Consider the following 17570-nt stretch of genomic DNA (forward strand, 5'->3'; position numbering starts at 1 on the left):
TATTACCTTGGACAAAGTACTGCATTTCTTTAAATCTCAATTTCCTTATCTGTAAAGTGGTAATAATAATAGCAGCTCTCCGATAAGGTTGTTGTGCGGATTTAACAACATAATGAAGATAAAGGGCTTCACATAATGACCTTAGGAAGTGCTCAATAAATGTTAGTGATGACTCTTAAATCTTGGTCTTGGTGTAGGAGTTGTAAGAACTCTATTTTGTTTTTAAACGTTTCATTAAATACACCATTCCACATTTAACATATGTCCATCCACGTTGATGGAGTCCTCTATAGGGCATTTTTGAAGGGTTTAGTATAACAGTAGTTGTCTCTGATGCTGGGCAACTATTTGAGTCCCAGCTACCATAAGCCTATCATCCTAATGTCAGATCAAAACAGTCACAGAAATAAGACCAATCAGAGCTCCGGAATTCAACTTCAGAATGTTTACACGTTGCAGACTTGTTTTGTAAAAATCCATTTAGTACCAATGATAATAGTCCACAATAAAAGAAATTTAAACCCAGATTTGTGGATGAAAATGTAGTTCTTACTGTTCTTCCTCTTCATACTTTGTAAACTTTTCCTTTGTCCTGTATGATGGGCAGAGAGTTTTCTGGCCTTCATGTAGTACATAGTAAAATAACAAAGACAAGTCCTCTTATTTTACCTTGCCTTGTCCTAATCTTTGAGGGTCAAAGACAATGTTTTGTCTGCTTTTGGCAGCCTTGCTTGTTTCCTGATGGAATTGGTGAGAGGCTGCTCGGTACCCAACCAAGGTCAAGGTCATTGTCACAGATTGAGTCCAAAAGGGAGGGAGGGGTCGTGGGTGCAGCCCATCACCACTGGGTACATCTGTCCTTTCAAATAAGAAGTGAGTCACCTTCTGCTTAGACCTTATCATGGGTCTGGTACTCTCTGGGTGCCATTCAACAAAGACCCAGCCTCATTTTTTAGCAGGTTCAAATGTAGCCAGGAAAGAAAAAAAAATCAGTTAACTACTTCTCATGTACGTTCACCCTAAATGCCCAGAGGAACTAGTTTTGTGAATATGTGCTAACCCATAAGCTGGTTGTTGCTTTGACGGTGAAAGTGGTGAGTATTCTCCCTTCTGGTAATCAGCTGCGGTGACCTAAGGAATTAAAGTCAACAGGAAGTGAGGCAAGGATTCATTTCTCCTGACATCTCAGCCACCCAGCAAATGCTTCTGTTGGCCAGGGATGTTTCTGTGGGTCGGATAGATTCTGTGGGTTGGATAGACTTGGGCAGCTTGTGAGGAAGCCCTCCGCACTTGTGCCTCCCATTTGTGCGATTGTTTGTTAGTTCACTTTGAGCTCAGCCTTCGGTGGGACCTTTAGAGAGATTCCTGTAGGTTGACAGCTTCATGCCAGAAGCAGCATCATTTTTAGAGCAGGTCTGATTGGTTTTATTTGTTTGTCTTTGGTTTCTTTCAACTGAAGTCATCTCTGTATACATGTTATTATGTCATTCAATTGTGTTCTGTCACTTAAGACTTTTTATTGTCCCTTGATTAGTAATGACTTCTTATTTATGTTCCCGTAACACCTTTTGTATACTTCTGTTAAGGCACTTTTTATACTTGGTTTTGTACTGTTTCCCCACTAGCTATTAAGCTCTTTGAGGGCAGAAGCTGTGTTTTGTGTCCGTAGCATCATCTAACATAGTGTTTGGGTACTTGGTCCATCCTCTGTGAGCGCTTGTTGAGTATAAATGGTTGTGTGGTTAGAAATCAACCAGCTTCTAATAGGTATAGTAATTGTTTTAGATTTTACAAAAATTTCACATATATTATCTGCATTTGTGCATTACAGCTCTCTAGTGGAGAGGTGCATTGATGGAGACAGACATTGGAAGGATTTCCATTTTGCAGATAAGAAGGGCCAGGACATCCTGAGTCAACCTGACTTGCTGGAGGTCATTCAGCTTAGAAGGCAGTGCTGGGACAGGAACCCTTTCTTGGTGTCAGAAATGTGTGTTCTTCCCATTGCCACACGTCTGTCCCATCAAAAACCCTCAAAACTGGGTGGCTCATGGATTGAATTCACCTTACTCCTTGTTTATGGTCCTTCTAGCGTCAGGGCCCCTGAGTGATTTAAAGTGGTTTAAAAGGTAATTGAACTTGGACTCAGTAATTTGACAGGGATTCTAGGAACTTCTTTTTCTTCCCCATGGGGCCTTCGACTGACAATAGATGAGTCATTTTGGTCTCTATTTCATCATCTCTAAAATGATCCTGCTACTTTACTTACCTCTCTCTGTTGAGATTACTACAAATTTTTATCAAGAAGCTTATCAAGTGCTTTATAAACCATACTCTAAACCATGCATGTGAAGACGATTATTCTCAATAAAGTCAATTAGTTGTATGAGCTGATGACATCTTTAAATCTAAAGATGCTAATCTGAAAAGCTATTTCTTTAGCTTTTTCGGGTATCTTGCATAGCTGGGTCTCAATGTACCTCCTTGGGGTGGCCATTACGAGGTCTCATGCCAGCTGGTTTAGATGGCACCTCCATGTACTAGTTATTCCCTGTTGCAGTTGGAGGGTGACTCTAGCACACGTGGTTTTTATGATGGAACTTTTCAACTTCTTCACCTCAGTCCTAGGATGAAGATAATTTGAGTGACTCTTTTGTTTGTTTTTAAATCACTGTTTCCTGCCATGGAGGTAACGGGGAATGGAAAACATTGAGTCTGCATTTTTAGACACTTAAGTAACTGAAGTTTGTGTCTGTCTGTTTTGCTTCTAAAACCAGGACATTTTGGAATGCTGGTGGTTTTGTGAAAATGGGCTTCTCAATCAGAAGTCTTGGCTTTCCAACGCAGTGGGTGCCACAGGGGCATAATAACATTGCTGCCTTCAATAGCAGAGCAATTGGAGATTTGAAGCCCCACACTTATATTTAGGTTGGTTTCTGGGAAAACATCTTGGGGCGTCAAATGTCTCAATGATTTTTGCAAGTGGCAAACAGTAAGCGCAGAGATGGACTGAAAAATGCTTTAGGTTGATTGCCCGGGGGTATTTCAAAGGGAACATGTCCTTTCTGGTATTAAAAAGAGCTTGAGCTCTAAGTCACTGGAAAATTAGACCAGCCAAGCTATGGATTTGGAGTGGTTCACAAAGTAATTCCCAAGCACTGCATAGGTGCTTTTATTTCTATAAAAGGTCTGAGTGAGGTCTTTGCTACCTGACCTTTGCCATGTTATTTTTAAACCCGGTTTCAATAGCTTGGAAGCTTTTTCTAACCAAGAAAAAATTTAAAAGCTCAAGTCAACATAACGTTTTTGAAAGCATGCCAAATTTTACTTAAACGAGCTTATAATGAATTCAAATATACTTTCGCCAGAAAACCAGAGTGGTGTTTATATTTACAGACGTCAGTACTTTGAAAACATACTCTTTATGCAGTCGTTCATTCGGCCCATATTTACTGAGCACCCATTGTGTACTAGCCATTGTGTTAGGCCCAGTGAGGGTTGTAAAAATGAAATGGGGTAGAATTGCTGTGCCCAAGTTGCTGTAAGTCCAGCAGGGTAGGCGTGTGACCTCAGGAAAGTTACTAGGTATCATTTCGCCTCAGTTTCCTCATCTGTAAAAATGGGAATAATGGTACCCACTTTACACATGATGAGGCTTAGAGATATAAAGTACTGAGCAATGTACCTGGCACAAAATATGCTTTTGGTAGTTATTATAATATAATATATTATAGTATAATAATATAATTATTATAATATAAGATAATATAATTATTATCATCATCATTTCAGAAGGAACAGGCAGCATGCAGTGTAAGTTGTGGAGGCAGTACCAAAGCCATTCTCTGGACATTTCAAGAAAGAGCTGACCATTTTAGGGTGAGGAATCACAGAAAGCTTGTGGAAGAGGCGGCAGGTAAGCTTGAAGAGTGGATAGAATTTCAGTAGGTAGAGGTGGGGAGACGGTGCCTCAGAGGTAACTGTAAGCAAGGATTTGGAGTTGGGAAAGCCTAAAATTTGAGCAGTAGCCTCCCAGTTTGGAGGAAAAGAATGTCTTACGGAAGGGAAGCGGGAAGTTGGACAGGCAAGCTAGTCCAAGACTGTGAAAGGCCTAGAGTGTCAGGTTAGAGAGTTGGGCCCTGTTGTCAGTGGGAGCTGCATTGAAGGGTTTTATTTGCTACCGTCTCCCCAGTACCTCAGACAGCACCCAACCCATAGTGAGCAGTCAGCAAATAATTGTTGAGTGAACAACTGAGTGTGGCTTTAGACAAGTTGAGCTTCATTTTGCCAGATGGTAAGCCAGATAAAAATGTCCTACAGAAAGTTGGGGACATGGGACCAGAGTCCCATGGAGACTGAAGGTGGAAATTTGGGAGGTGTGAGCATGGAGGTAATTATGGGGCTAAACTGACCCGAGGAGTACGTGCGGCTGTAGTCAGAGAAGAGAGCTGAGGTGATGCCCCTATTTGATGAGCAGACCAGGAAGGAAAGGAGGAAGATGGAACAGAGAAGGAGAGGGTAGAAACGAGAGGAAAACAGAGCGCGGTGCCCATGAAACCTGGGGAGGAAAGGTTTGAGGAGGGGCCGGTTGACATGCTCGAGGCGGGTCAGGGCTTTGCAGTGCCCTAGTGGCAGTATAGAGGGGAGGTTCCTGGATAGGGTGGAAGGGAGTTCAGTCAGGTGGGGCCTTGTGCCAGGCTGTAAGGTATCGGTGGGCACAGCACACTCTGAGACATTTCTTTTTTCTTTTCACGGTTAACAATTACTGGTATTTGCTTTTTGAGCAGGTCTTTAAACAGACAGTGTGCCCAAACTGTGTACTGTATATAATCTGATTCCAATTAAACATTAGATAAAAACACACCTAACTATTTAGTTCTGAGATCATGACTGATTTTTATTTTCTTGTCCATATCTGTCAGTATTTTCCAGAGTTTTTAATGTGTTTATTACCTTCATAACTGGGAAAAACACTATAAAATTGTATTTCTAAATGGTATGTTCCGTAGGTGTTGCCTGGCAATACACTTCTCATTTATTGAAACTTAGATAAATGTAGCCATTCAATGTTCCTCAGGCCTATGAAGATGGGGTTCCGTTTGTGTTTCTAGCTGTCTTTCTCCTCTGAAAGAACCCCTGAACTCTTCTTATGAGGTCCACAGAGGCACCGTTTCCTTATCTGCTGCTCTTGGCTTGCCGATGCGCCATCAACATGCTTACATTGCAACGTGTCTTTATGACAAAGCACCATGACAAAGCATAACCTCCTGTAGCCTGATAATCCAGAAGCATCCTTACTAGGGTCATATTCTCTTGCGGTGGAGCCTTTACATTATGTAGCTCTCAGAAGATTTACAGTCAGCTGTGGCCTTAACCAAAGTGAAGACCGTGTGAGAGCCACATGTGCTGACCGTTCTTATAATCACCCTTGCTTCTCATGTTCGAAAATGAATTGGCAGAAACTGTTTATCCTAGGTGTCTTTGGTATTGCATTTTTCTCCATAGTCCAGCTGCTTCTAAAACTACATGGCGCTAGACACCCTCTTGAGCACGCATTACGTTCTGAATACGAGCCATTTAGTCAAGTGGGAGGAAGTCAGCGATTTTACCACCCAGCTTGGGAGAAAGTGGCATCTCTGTGTGGGCCAGGCTGGTATTATTACTCATATCTGCTTCTACTTGTGTGTGGAAGGACTGCTGTATTCATCCTGCTAATTAGCCTTGCCTAATGAGCATGTAAACAGCAGATTTCCTTGTTAGGAAACAGTAATACACTGATTCTGCATCCTGTTAACATTTTGATGCATGCATGGGATTCTTTGGATTGAGCTTTTATGACAACACTGACAAATGGACCTCCGTTTCTCAATCTGTTACATTGGGGAAATAATCCTTTTTACAGAAAGAGTATTCTTTATAAAAATAAAATAAAGTGTCTGTAGATCATTGAGTTTGGCTGAAAAGTAGGGTGTTATAAATAGTTGACTGCTGACTTGGCTGTTGTTGGGCTGACATATCTTTCCAGGGAAAGACAGGAGCAGGTGGTTCTTGAATGGGTGAGGTCCAGTGGAGGGCTCCATAATTATATAGCAGTTTACATGTTTTGTTTTTAAAGGAATATTGTTTGGTTGGTTTTTTAAAATTTATTTATTTATTTTTGGCTGTGTTGGGTCTTCGTTTCTGTGCGAGGGCTTTCTTTAGTTGCGGCAAGCGGGGGCCACTCTTCATCGAGGTGCGCGGGCCTCTCACTATCGCGGCCTCTCTTGTTGCGGAGCACAGGCTCCAGACGCGCAGGCTCAGTAGCTGTGGCTCACGGGCCCAGCTGCTCCGCGGCATGTGGGATCTTCCCAGCCCAGGGCTCGAACCCGTGTCCCCTGCATTGGCAGGCAGATTCTCAACCACTGCACCACCAGGGAAGCCCAGTTTACATTTTTTAAAGGTATGTTGGAACAGCTACCTGGTGAATGAGCCACATGTGAAGCAATTTGATATTAGCAATGTTGTTGGATACAGGTAGCTGAGTAAGGTACCCAGAGGTTTAATGGTTTGCCAGAGGCCGCCCAGCACGTGTGTGGTTGAGCCAGATTTAGAACACAGTTCTAATTAGCTCCTGATTTCCACTTTTTGTGTGGAGGCAAACCACACTGCACCCACACGGTGATTTCACTCAGTTCACTTTGTCAGAGGAAAGTCCTGTTCATATTTTGACCTGTCTGAATATGTTATTATTATTATTATTTTTAAAATTTATTTATTTTATTTATTTTTGGCTGCATTGGGTCTTTTTTTTTTTGCATTGGGTCTTCATTGCTGCGTGCGGGCTTCTCATTGCGGTGGCTTCACTTGTTGCAGAGCAGGGGCTCTAGGCACGCGGGCTTCAGTAGTTGCGGCACACAGGCTCAGTAGTTGTGGCTCGCAGGCTCTAGAGTGCAGGCTCAGTAGTTGTGGTGCACAGGCTTAGTTGCTCCGCGGCATGTGGGATCTTCCCGGACCAGGGATCGAACCCATGTCTCCTGCATTGGCAGGCAGATTCTTAACCACTGCGCCACCAGGGAAGCCCATGTTGTTATTATTTTTTAATTAATTAATTTCAAAACCAAATGAGGCAAGCTAGTAAGGGGTGTTCATTTATGGAGACTAAACTTCGCATTAGACCCTTGTATTGTAGTGAATTTGAGGCCTATACATCCTAGGGAAAAGATAAATTCCAAAAGGAGAAAGGTTGGATAATGGAGTCCCAAAAGATGAAGACATAGAGATTATATAGGAGGGTCAGTAAGGCATCATGCCTGCTGTCAAGTAGCTTGGAGTGTAGAGTGGGATGGAGAGAAATTGTTCATCATTACAGTACATTGTGGCAAACCCAGGGTGTTCCGAGAGCCTGAGCAATTCGGAAGGCTCCCCAGCTTGGGCCAAAACATGGAGGAGTAAAATGTTGGTTAGGAACGACAAACTGGAGAAGTGGATAGGTCATGAAGGGCGATGAATGTCATGCAAAGGAGTAACAATGTATTCATTCCACGTGTGTCTATCTAGTGCCTTTTGTGTGTGTCAGGCATTCTCTATGTACTTGGGATACATTAGTGAACAAAATAAGCATCAATTCCTGCCCTCGAGGAGCTTATACTTTAGTGGGGTGAGAGAAACACTAGACATTAAATAATAAGTAAATTGAGTGGTTTGTTAGAAGATGGTAGATGCATAAGGAAGAAGGGTCCAGCCAGGTGATCAAGGTTAACGTGAGCAGTAGTAAATCATGTTGATAGTATCTACTCTTGTTATGATATGATGAGAATGGCACTTTACCTCTGTAGTTTTTCTCCCCCAAATATACAGCCCTAGTCTTAACATGAGAAAACATTAAACAAATCCCAGTTGAGAGACAGTCTATAAAATACCTGACCAGCACTCCTCAAAACTGTCAAAGTCATCAAAAACAAGTAAAGTCTGAGAAACCGTCACAGCCGAGAGAACGCTAAAGAGACGTGACAACTAAATGCCATGTGGTATCCTGGATAGGATCCTTGAACAGGAAAAGGATATTAGGGAGAAGTTGAGGAAATCTGAACAAAGTATGAACTTTAGTTAACAATAATGTATCAATATTGGTTCATTAATTGTGACAAATGTACCACATTAATGCAAGATGTTACATAGAGGAAACTGTGTGTGGGGTATATGGGAGCTCATTGTACTGTCTTTGCAATAATTCTTTAAATCTACAACTGTTCTAAAATTAAAAGGTTATTAAAAAAAAATAAAAAACAGAGTAAAGGGGATCAGAAGTCCAGGGCAGAGACACATGTCATAATTTAAAATAGGGTGTTCAGGGGAGGCCTCATTGAGAAGGTGACATGAACAGTCACTTAAAGAGAGAGTTCACCATGTTGGTATTGGGAACTAATGCAAAGACCCTGAGGTGAAAACATGTCTGCAAGTTGGAGAACCGGCAGGGCAGCTGGTGTGGAAGGGAGGGTAGGGGGTAAGGAGAGTATGAGGTCATAGAGGAAAGGTGATGGAACCCATCAGGTGAGGGCTTTTAGGCTGTTGTTATTCATGTGCTATACCGTGTGCTGGGAACCATGCCATGCATTGTCCTATTTAATTCTCTCAACTATTTTAGGAGAGAGGTATTATTAACTTGCTGATTTTGCAAATGAAAAAACTGAGATTAGGAAGTGACTTACTGAAGTCCCATTCCTGGTAATTGATGGAGCTGCCATTCCTTTCTTCCTCCTGAGACCCAAAGTTGTCACTCCTGACTTCTTCCTCCTCTCCTCAGGGGGCTGGACTAGATCTTCTAGGCCAGGAATTGGCAAACCACAGCCCACTGGAAAATCTGGCCCTCTGCTTGTTTTTTGGTTGTTTGTTTTAAGTCGTGGTAAAAAACATACAATTTACCATCTAATCATTTTAAGGTCAGTAGTGTTTATATTCACGTTGCTGTGAAACAGATCTCCAGAACTTTTCATCTTGCAAATCTGAAACTCTATACCCATTAAACAGTAACTCCCTTTTCCCTCCTCCCCTCCAGCCCTGGTAACCTCCATTCTACCTTTTTATTTCCATGAATATGACTTCTTAATATACATTGAATCATGCAGTATTTCTTTTTGTAACTGGTTTATTTTACTTAGTATGATGTCCTCGAGGTTCATTCATGTTGTAGCATGTGACAGGATTTCTCCTCTCAAAGGCTGAATAATATTCCATTGTATGGATATACCATATTTTGGTTATCTGCCTGTTTTGTAAATAAAGCTTTATCAGAACACAGACATGTCCATTCATTTCCACGTTGTCTATGGCAATTTACCCCACTACAGTCGTAGACCTGAGTAGTTGCAAAAGTGACTGTGTGGCCCACAAAGCCTAAACTGTTTATTACTGGTTCTTTACAGAAAATGTTTGCTGAGCCCTGTTTTACTGGGGAGACTCTGAAGGGTTAAGAGAAACGATGTGGAGGCTGTTTTAGAAGGAGGAAGACAAGAGGCAGGAAGACCCTGCTGCCTTTGTTGGGTGACAGAGACATGGGTATGGGACTTGCCCTCGAGAAGCTTATAGTCTAATTGAGGGAAAAAGACAGTCTGCAAAGTTGACTTGTTTAGTGATGCTTTAGATATTTGGGGAAGGGAGAGATCCGAAAGGATTGAGTCTCAGGAAAGACTTCATAGAGGGTTGGGATTTGGGATGGGATGGGATGGATCGGATTGCTAGAGTGTGGAGGAGTGCATCAGCCTTCTCACCACACCTTAACAGATGAGTAAGACATTGGAGGCATTTAGAGCAGTGTCTAAATAGTAAGTGCTCTCTAGAATGTAAGTTCCACAAGGGTAGGATTTATGTCTGTCTTGTTCACTGTCGTATCACCAGTGCCTAGAACACAGTAGCTGCTTCAGTAAATGTTTATGGAATGAATAAATCACTGCAACTCTCAAATTCTTTTTAGCTATTTAATTCGTACTGTGAAAATACAGGCAAAGGGCTGGATCTCTCACATTGGTCTGTTAATTTATTTATTACACTAAAGAGTAATTTTTTTTGGCTGTTGTTAAAGCAGTACCTCTATTGTTTATTGCTAGAGATAATCATTATGTGGTAAGAGGAATGTAAGTCAGGTACTAACAACAAAAGAAAAAGGGGGAAAAGAAAACAATGTCGTGATTCTAAAGATAACCACTCAAAAATAATTCATTCATTTATTCAACAAATATTTATTGAACCGCAACTGTGTTTAGGGGGTCCATGGTGAACAAAATTGAGTTGCTGCGTAAGGGGATATTGACACCAAAACTAGTAATTACAAATGTGATGTGTATAGCTTACAGAAGTGCTGGTGCCCTTCTGAACCAAAGCCCCTCTGTCCTTAAACAAGTACATTTAACCTAGTCTGGGACACCAGAGAATGCTTCCCTAAGGAAGTGGTTAAGTCCTGATTATTGTTTGCTGTGTGGCAAACTACTCTGAAATTTAGTGTCTGAAAACAATTTATTATCTCTCATGTTTCTGGGCTAACTGGACTCAGCTGGAAAATTCTCACTTGGGAATCTCTTATGATACTGACTGGGGCTGGAATCATTGGAGAGCTCAACTGGGCTGTTATTCAAGATGGCTTCTTCCCTCACATGTCTGGTGCCTCTGTGCTCTAGCATGTGGCCTCTCCCTCCAGCAGAGTAGCCTGGACTTTCTATATAATCAGCTTAGAGCTCCAAGAGACAGGAAGAGGAAGCCACCAGGCCAATCAAAGGCTGAACCCCCAATGGGCACAGCATTATTTCTGCCACACTCTACTGATCAAAACATCACAAGCTTTGCCCCGATTCATGGGAGTGGAAAAGTAAACTCACTTCTTGATGGGGAAGTAGCAAGTTCTCATTGCCAAAAAGCACGTGGGATAGGAGATACTGTTGTGGCCCTCTTTAGAGAATACAGGTCTGTCACTTGATGTTAGATTGGACCCTGAAGGATGATTAGGCATTGATGCGATGGGCAAAAGAGTCCAGGAGGCAGTAACCCCTCCAGCGATGGGAACAGCCCGTGGGCAGGCCTGGAGATCAAAATGGTAAACCTTGAAGGAGGAACTGAAAGGCCTTTGTGACTAATTGGAGGAATGAGGGGAGGAAGAGTGGCATGGAAATGCTGGGGCACACAGTGAAGAGTAGAGTATGGTTTTGAAGGGTAAATGCATATTTACATCAGAAAGCAAAGAGAATAGCTGTGTAGGTTCCAGACAGAAGCGATGGAAAGCACTAACAGTGAAATTCCTAGAATAGGAAGAACAGATTAGCCCAGAGGACTTGGGGTGGACTTGGGGATGGTTCAGGGAAATCTTACCCCAAATTACATAGCTAGTATGAGACAGAATTAGGATTTGGACCTAGCTCTGACTCTAGATCCACTAGATTGCTTGCTATTTCTCCACTGCATTGCTCACCACACTGCCTATGGAAAGTCATTTTATATAATAAACTTGAAAATCCCTTGCTAACCAAAAGGTGATTTACTCTTCCTAATTTCTTCCAAGCCATCCAGGCAAATACCTTCTAAGTTTTCTAGACTCAGCTCAGAGGGCACCTCCTTTTGAAGGCCTTCTTAATCTCTCCCTCACCTTTGCTGGCAAGTGACCCCTCCCTCCTTCCCCCACCAAATCTGTTTCCGTCCTCTATCAAGGCAGTTTTTTGGACTTATTTTCTTAGGCTCATCATGATAGACTGTGAGCCTCTTTAGGGCAAGGACTGTATCTTATTCATCCTTCCATCTTCAGCATCTTGGACCTGTCGTGACCTTAATGGATGGTAGACGAGTGGTTTCCAGAATCCCTTGTTAAACAGCATTGAAATGGTTCTCAAGTTGAATTGTTACTGCCCTTAATGAGGATTAAATGAGGCATTGCATAGGGAAGTGTCCCTGGGACTTCTTACTTTCTGTGGGCCTCAGTGTCCCCTCCGTGAAAGGTTGGGGTTGAGAGGATGATCTCGAAGGTCCCGTCCTTGTCTAACAGTCTACAATCTTAGAAGGCGGTGTGATGGAGAGTTCCACAAGCCCGCAGTGCTGGCCGTCAGTGGTTATATGCTCCTAGCCAGCCTGTGAATACCAAAGCAGGGAGCACAAAGAGTATATTCCTAGACATTTTGATTTAATAAAAATAGAAAGAAAGAAAGAATCAGTTTGAAGGTATTTACTCTCTCTAGTATGATTAAAGACTGAATTTTAAGAACTAGGTAAGAAAAGGAATATTCATAATAGAATCTTAGATGAATAACTTGGTGCTCTGCACCTTGGTGCCTCTTCTATAAAATGGGAAATTCATATTTTATTATGTTCATTTAAAATTTTAGTAAATAAAGAACTAGAAGTTTTAAGATTTATTATGTATTTCTTTTTCTTAGCGTCTGGTGTACAAGACAAAACTGAAAAATTCCAAGTTTCAAAATGACGGAAGTAGTGAAACTCTGCTATAGGATTCAAGAGACTCAAGGCTTAGCATAGACACAGCAAACAAAACCATGTTTGCAGCTAGAAAAATATTATAACTGATCTTATCGCCAAAAATCAATCTGTGCCTTGCTTCATGAATGCTAACATAATAAATATGAAAATGTAAAAAGTAGACAAGTTCACAGTCATTATCACTTTATAAGAGGTTAGCCACCAAGTTCCTGTGACCTGCAAACCTTCTTGATACATTTAAAATAAAGGGCTGTATATAGTAGTTATACTTACACACATTAAGCTATGTAGATTGGTGCTGTTGATTTAAATGTAGTGATTTAATGACCTAACTGCTAAAAATGATTTTAATTAACCACAGAAATTGTGCAGTTTTAAAGAAGAAAGCACATTTATGTACCTTTGCAGCAACTTGCAAAGGTGTTGCTAATTGCCTAGTTTTACCTGTTTGTAAGTAGTTAAGGAAAACAAAGCTTACCTAGTTGTTTTGTTTCTTTGTTCGTTTTTTTGGTAAAGATACAAAGGTGTATGTTGAGCACATGAAGTGTGGCTAGTGTGACTGAGGAACTTTATTTGATTCTTAATCAGTTTAAATTTATTTATTTATTTATTTTCTAAATTTAAAAAAAATATTTATTTATTTTTTTGGCAGTGTTGGGTCTTCGTTGCCGTGCATGGGCTTTCCCTAGCTGCGGCGAGCAGGGGCTACTCTTCACTGAGGTGCAAAGGCTTCTCATTGCAGTGGCTTCTCTTGTTGCGCAGCGTGGGCTCTAGGCGCGCAGGCTTCAGTAGTTGTGGCACGCGGGTTCAGTAGTTGTGGCTCATGGGCTTTGGAGCGCAGGCTCAGTAGTTGTGGCGCACAGGCTTAGTTGCTCCGTAGCATGCGGGATCTTCCCGGACCAGGGCTCGAACCCGTGTCCCCTGCATTGTCAGATGGCTTCTTAACCATTGCATCACCAGGGAAGCCCAGTAAATTTAAATTTAAATGGCCATGTATGGCTAGTGTCTACCATACTGGACAGCATCACTGTTCTCGTTTGGCCTGGCCTTGGAGATCTAGCATTTCCCAGACAGTGTGGTTAGTGTTAGGATTCTTTCTGCCCAGCCCCAAGGCTGGACCTACTCGTAGGCCAATCCTCAAAGCCTCAGGGAGTTTGGATCCTGAAGCCTTTTTGCAAGATGACTGGAAGAATTGTGAAGTCCAGAGTCATCATCAGGCATTACATAATCTAACCTTAGGAAACACAGCACAAAAACATTCAGGTTAATAAAAGGGCCATTCTCCCTCTCTACTTCCCCCTTGCACCTTTGAGCCTGACAAACCATCAGTGCTTTCAAGGTTTGTGACAGGACTCATGCATTTATGACTTTCGGACTGATTACGATATAAGTGCAGTCACAGAATTCCTCGTCTCTTTGGCTAACTCTTTTAGGTCAGTATCACAGAGATTTGCCGGGGCAGTCTTTTCACAGCTGCTCTCAAAGGCTTCTCTGTGTGAGTAAAAGCTGCTGACCTTAATTCCCCTTATCAAGAGTCCCACCCTGCTCTGTGTAAGTTCTAATACAATGTAGTGATGTGTACTCTTTTTTTTTTTTTTAAGATTTTAAATTTTATTTATTTATTTATTTGACTGCATTGGGTCTTCGTTGCTGCACGCTGGCTTTCTCTAGTTGCGGCGAGCTGGGGCTACTCTTCATTGCGGTGCGCGGGCTTCTCCTTGCAGTGGCTCCTCTTGCTGCGGAGCACGGGCTCTAGGCACGTGGGCTTCAGTAGTTGTGGCATGCAGGTTCAGTAGTTGTGGCACGTGGGCTCTGGAGTGCAGGCTCAGTAGTTGTGGCCCACAGGCTTAGTTGCTCCACAGCATGTGAGATCTTCCCGGACAAGGGATCGAACCCATGTCGCTGCATTGGCAGGCGGATTCTTATCCACTGCGCCACCAGGGTAGTCCCAGTGATGTGTACTCTTGACAGTGGAACTTCTCTGTAGGTGTTGTCCACGTTTGGGTATGACTGCCATGGAAGAGATGTAAAGATGAGGAAGTAAGCGGGCAGATTTATGTATATAGAATACAATGGGGCTTCCCTGGTGGCGCAGTGGTTGAGAGTCTGCCTGCCAATGCAGGGGACACGGGTTCGAGCCCTGGTCTGGGAAGATCCCACATGCCGCGGAGCAGCTGGGCCCATGAGCCACAGTTACTGAGCCTGCACGTCTGGAGCCTGTGCTCCGCAGCAAGAGAGGCCGCGATAGTGAGAGGCCCGCGCACCGCGATGAAGAGTGGCCCCCACTTGCCGCAACTAGAGAAAGCCCTCGCACAGAAACAAAGACCCAACACAGCCATAAATAAATAAATAAATAATTAAAAAAAAAAAAAAGAATACAATGATATAGAATACAATGAACTATGTGCCAATGTTGTTCTTTTCATTTTCTTTTAGGAAATTAAAGATGGTGGTGACATTGCCTTGACAAGCACTTCCTGTTGTCTTTACAGAGGTCTCACTGAAGAATAATCTCAAAGGAATGTTTGTCTCCCAGTACCTTTGTTGATGATCGTTGTCATCTAGCAGATGCTTTTAATGTCCCAGAAAACATCAACCACCCTTGTGCTTGACCTGCTCTGGGCAGCTGAATGAAAGTTCCTTCCAGTTGTTTCCAGAACTCTGTTGCCCAAAACACCTCTCTTCGTCGGGTGAATGTTCATGAAGCCCTTTCCTGAACCATCTTAGGAGGCTTAGGCCTCTTGGAGCCTGTGACATGGAAGCTTTGGAAGTGGATGATATCAGCCCAGCCCTGGAAGTTACTGAGGATTTCTTTAGTACTTTTGATAGTAAGCTAGAAAAGGCTGTGCAGCAAGCAGAGGTTTATGGGATTCAGGAAGTCCCTGAACTGGTGGGGCATGAGGTCCTCAGTAACATAGACAATGGTGCTATCAGAAATGTCTCCTCCCTGGGCAAGGGAGGCATGATCTGGGACCATTGTAAGACCAGGTTCTTAGAAACCAAAGCTCAAAATGTCTTCCCTGCCAAAGAACAGTTTATGGTCCAGAAAGGGACAACCCCAGATAATCTGTCCTGGATGGAACAAAAGGAAGCTTCAACCTTTGAGTTTTTCAACATCTGTCAGCGTCGGAGGGACAGACCTCGTTCTGTGAATGACTTATTGGATGAGACCTCTACTTTTAAGCCCGGCCATGCTCGATCAAGGTCAGATGTTACCCAGGTGGACTGGCGGGTGGTCCTCAAAACCACGCCTCTGCAGCAGCAGCAACAACCACCTCTTCAGGGCCCTCACTTCACCAGGCCATCTTTTCTGTTGTCCTCATCAGACAAGGTAGAAGATGCTCAAGGAAATATGGGTATGTTTTTATATCTGACTACAATTAAACAATTGTTGATTTTCCTTTGTCTCTCTTGCATCTACCTCATGAGACTCTTACTCTCCATTGTCCATGTCTGGCTTTGCCTACTTAAGCCCCCTCTTCCATTTACCTTTGCACTTACCTTACCTGAAGTCTACAGTCTTCTTCCTCCTAGGAGGAACTGAGTGAAAAGATGACTGCGGTTAATTCTCCTTTCCTAATCTTGTATGTTAGAATCAGAATATTCTCATGATTAATGTAGTACTTTCCTTTGAACATTGTATGATACCTCTTATTCACATTGGTAGATGTTGATCAGCTCGTACCTTGGCCATAGTCTTGTGATATGAAGGATTAAAAGATGTGTGAAGACACAGTCCCTGCCCTAAAGAACTTCTCATTAGGTTGAGGGGATCAGACACTCCCAGAGACTCAGGAAGGCGCCCAGTGGTGAGAGAAAGGAGGTGCTCAACTGAAATGCCTGGGAGGGAACTTTTGTTTTACTTTATATTGTTGGAATTTTTTTAAAAAAATGAGTGAGTGGCAGCAATTGTCAGAGGATAGAGGAAGGGGAAGACATTCTGGGCTGGGCTTGTCAGGAAGGGCTTGTGAGACGTGGTGGAACTTGAGCTGGACCTTGAAGGACACTAAGTTGCAGAAGGAGAGTCACAGTTGGAGGACACTCGGTCAGGATTATGGTGTGGACCAAGGGGGAGACAAGGAGACCAGGCTGACCATTGAGGAGACCAAAGGATCTCATGGCGGTCGTGGGAGGAAACGTTTGGAGAGGCTGGTTAGGACCTCATGGTGCAGGGCCCTGATTTCTTTTTTCCTTGTACTTTATACACACACACACATGCACATGAATATGTACTCATGTACTCACACATGAACTTCCTCTTCTGTGAGACATGACAAACCATCTCTCTGTTTCCCCCAGCATTTTTCTTCACCATAACCTCATTTATACAGGCTATCCATTTTTCTTACTGATGATTCTTCAGTTACCCTGCTTAACCTCTTAATTTAGATGGCTTCTGCTTAATTAACTGGGGAGACTATTTTATGTACTTAACTGCTATTTTATCATTTCTTCAATCTCTATCACTGCTTGCTACTCCACTGATACATTTAACATTGTATTTTATTTACTTATTTTACATTAAATTTAATTAATAACATTTAGTTTGTAAGTATAACTCGAGGCAAGGATATGGTATAGTATGTCCATTAAGGAAATGCAGTCTTCCTGCCTATGAGGTGCTACATTATTTTCACACCCAGTTCAAATCTATCCTTTTAAAATACTCTTTTTCCCCCACTCAAATTTATGACTTGTAATTCCTCATCTTCTCTCCTAGACTTTCACCAGTCCTCTGTAACATCTAGCCAAATGGTGATCATGGGAATAAAAAGAAAAGGACATTATAAAGCACAGGGCTTGGTAACTGGCTAGACATTAAGGGATAAACAAGTTGCTGCGACCTCAGTGCCTGGCAGAATGAGACCTTTGCCTTGGGCTCACGTACAAACAGTTGTACTCATTGATTAGCAAACAACCTCAGTTTTTGTTTGGTTTCTTGGAGTTCACATAGATTTTTTTTTTTTTTTTAATCACTAAACCACGGTAACCATTCTAAATCCCTGGCATAAGAGGATGTCGTGTTTCCAATTTTATTTTTTCCAATCTTGTTTGGATTGTAAATGCAAGAACCAGCCTTCCTTGGGTTCTCTAAAGGAAGCTAAAGAAAGAACCTTCCT

The 17570-nt window shown here is 42.4% G+C and overlaps 1 protein-coding gene across 13 annotated transcripts in view; it reads left to right on the forward strand.

Annotated features, from left to right (window-relative positions):
* PLEKHM3 (pleckstrin homology domain containing M3) overlaps window positions 1–17570 on the forward strand; it is a 203709-nt gene that overhangs the window by 23608 nt on the left and 162531 nt on the right. For 9 of the 13 annotated variants that reach the window (XM_068544573.1, XM_068544570.1, XM_068544582.1 and 6 more), the window contains exon 2: window positions 14887–15806. In XM_068544573.1, coding sequence (XP_068400674.1) covers window positions 15206–15806 — 601 coding nt within the window. In that variant the 5' untranslated portion in view covers window positions 14887–15205. Of the gene's footprint in view, window positions 1–3792; window positions 3917–14886; window positions 15807–17570 lie in introns of all 13 variants that reach the window. The other 4 variants (XM_068544574.1, XM_068544572.1, XM_068544577.1 and 1 more) reach the window with 3 other exon arrangements.

The sequence above is a fragment of the Eschrichtius robustus genome, chromosome 5, assembly GCF_028021215.1.
Source record: "Eschrichtius robustus isolate mEscRob2 chromosome 5, mEscRob2.pri, whole genome shotgun sequence".
In the NCBI taxonomy this organism is placed as follows: Eukaryota; Metazoa; Chordata; class Mammalia; order Artiodactyla; family Eschrichtiidae; genus Eschrichtius; species Eschrichtius robustus.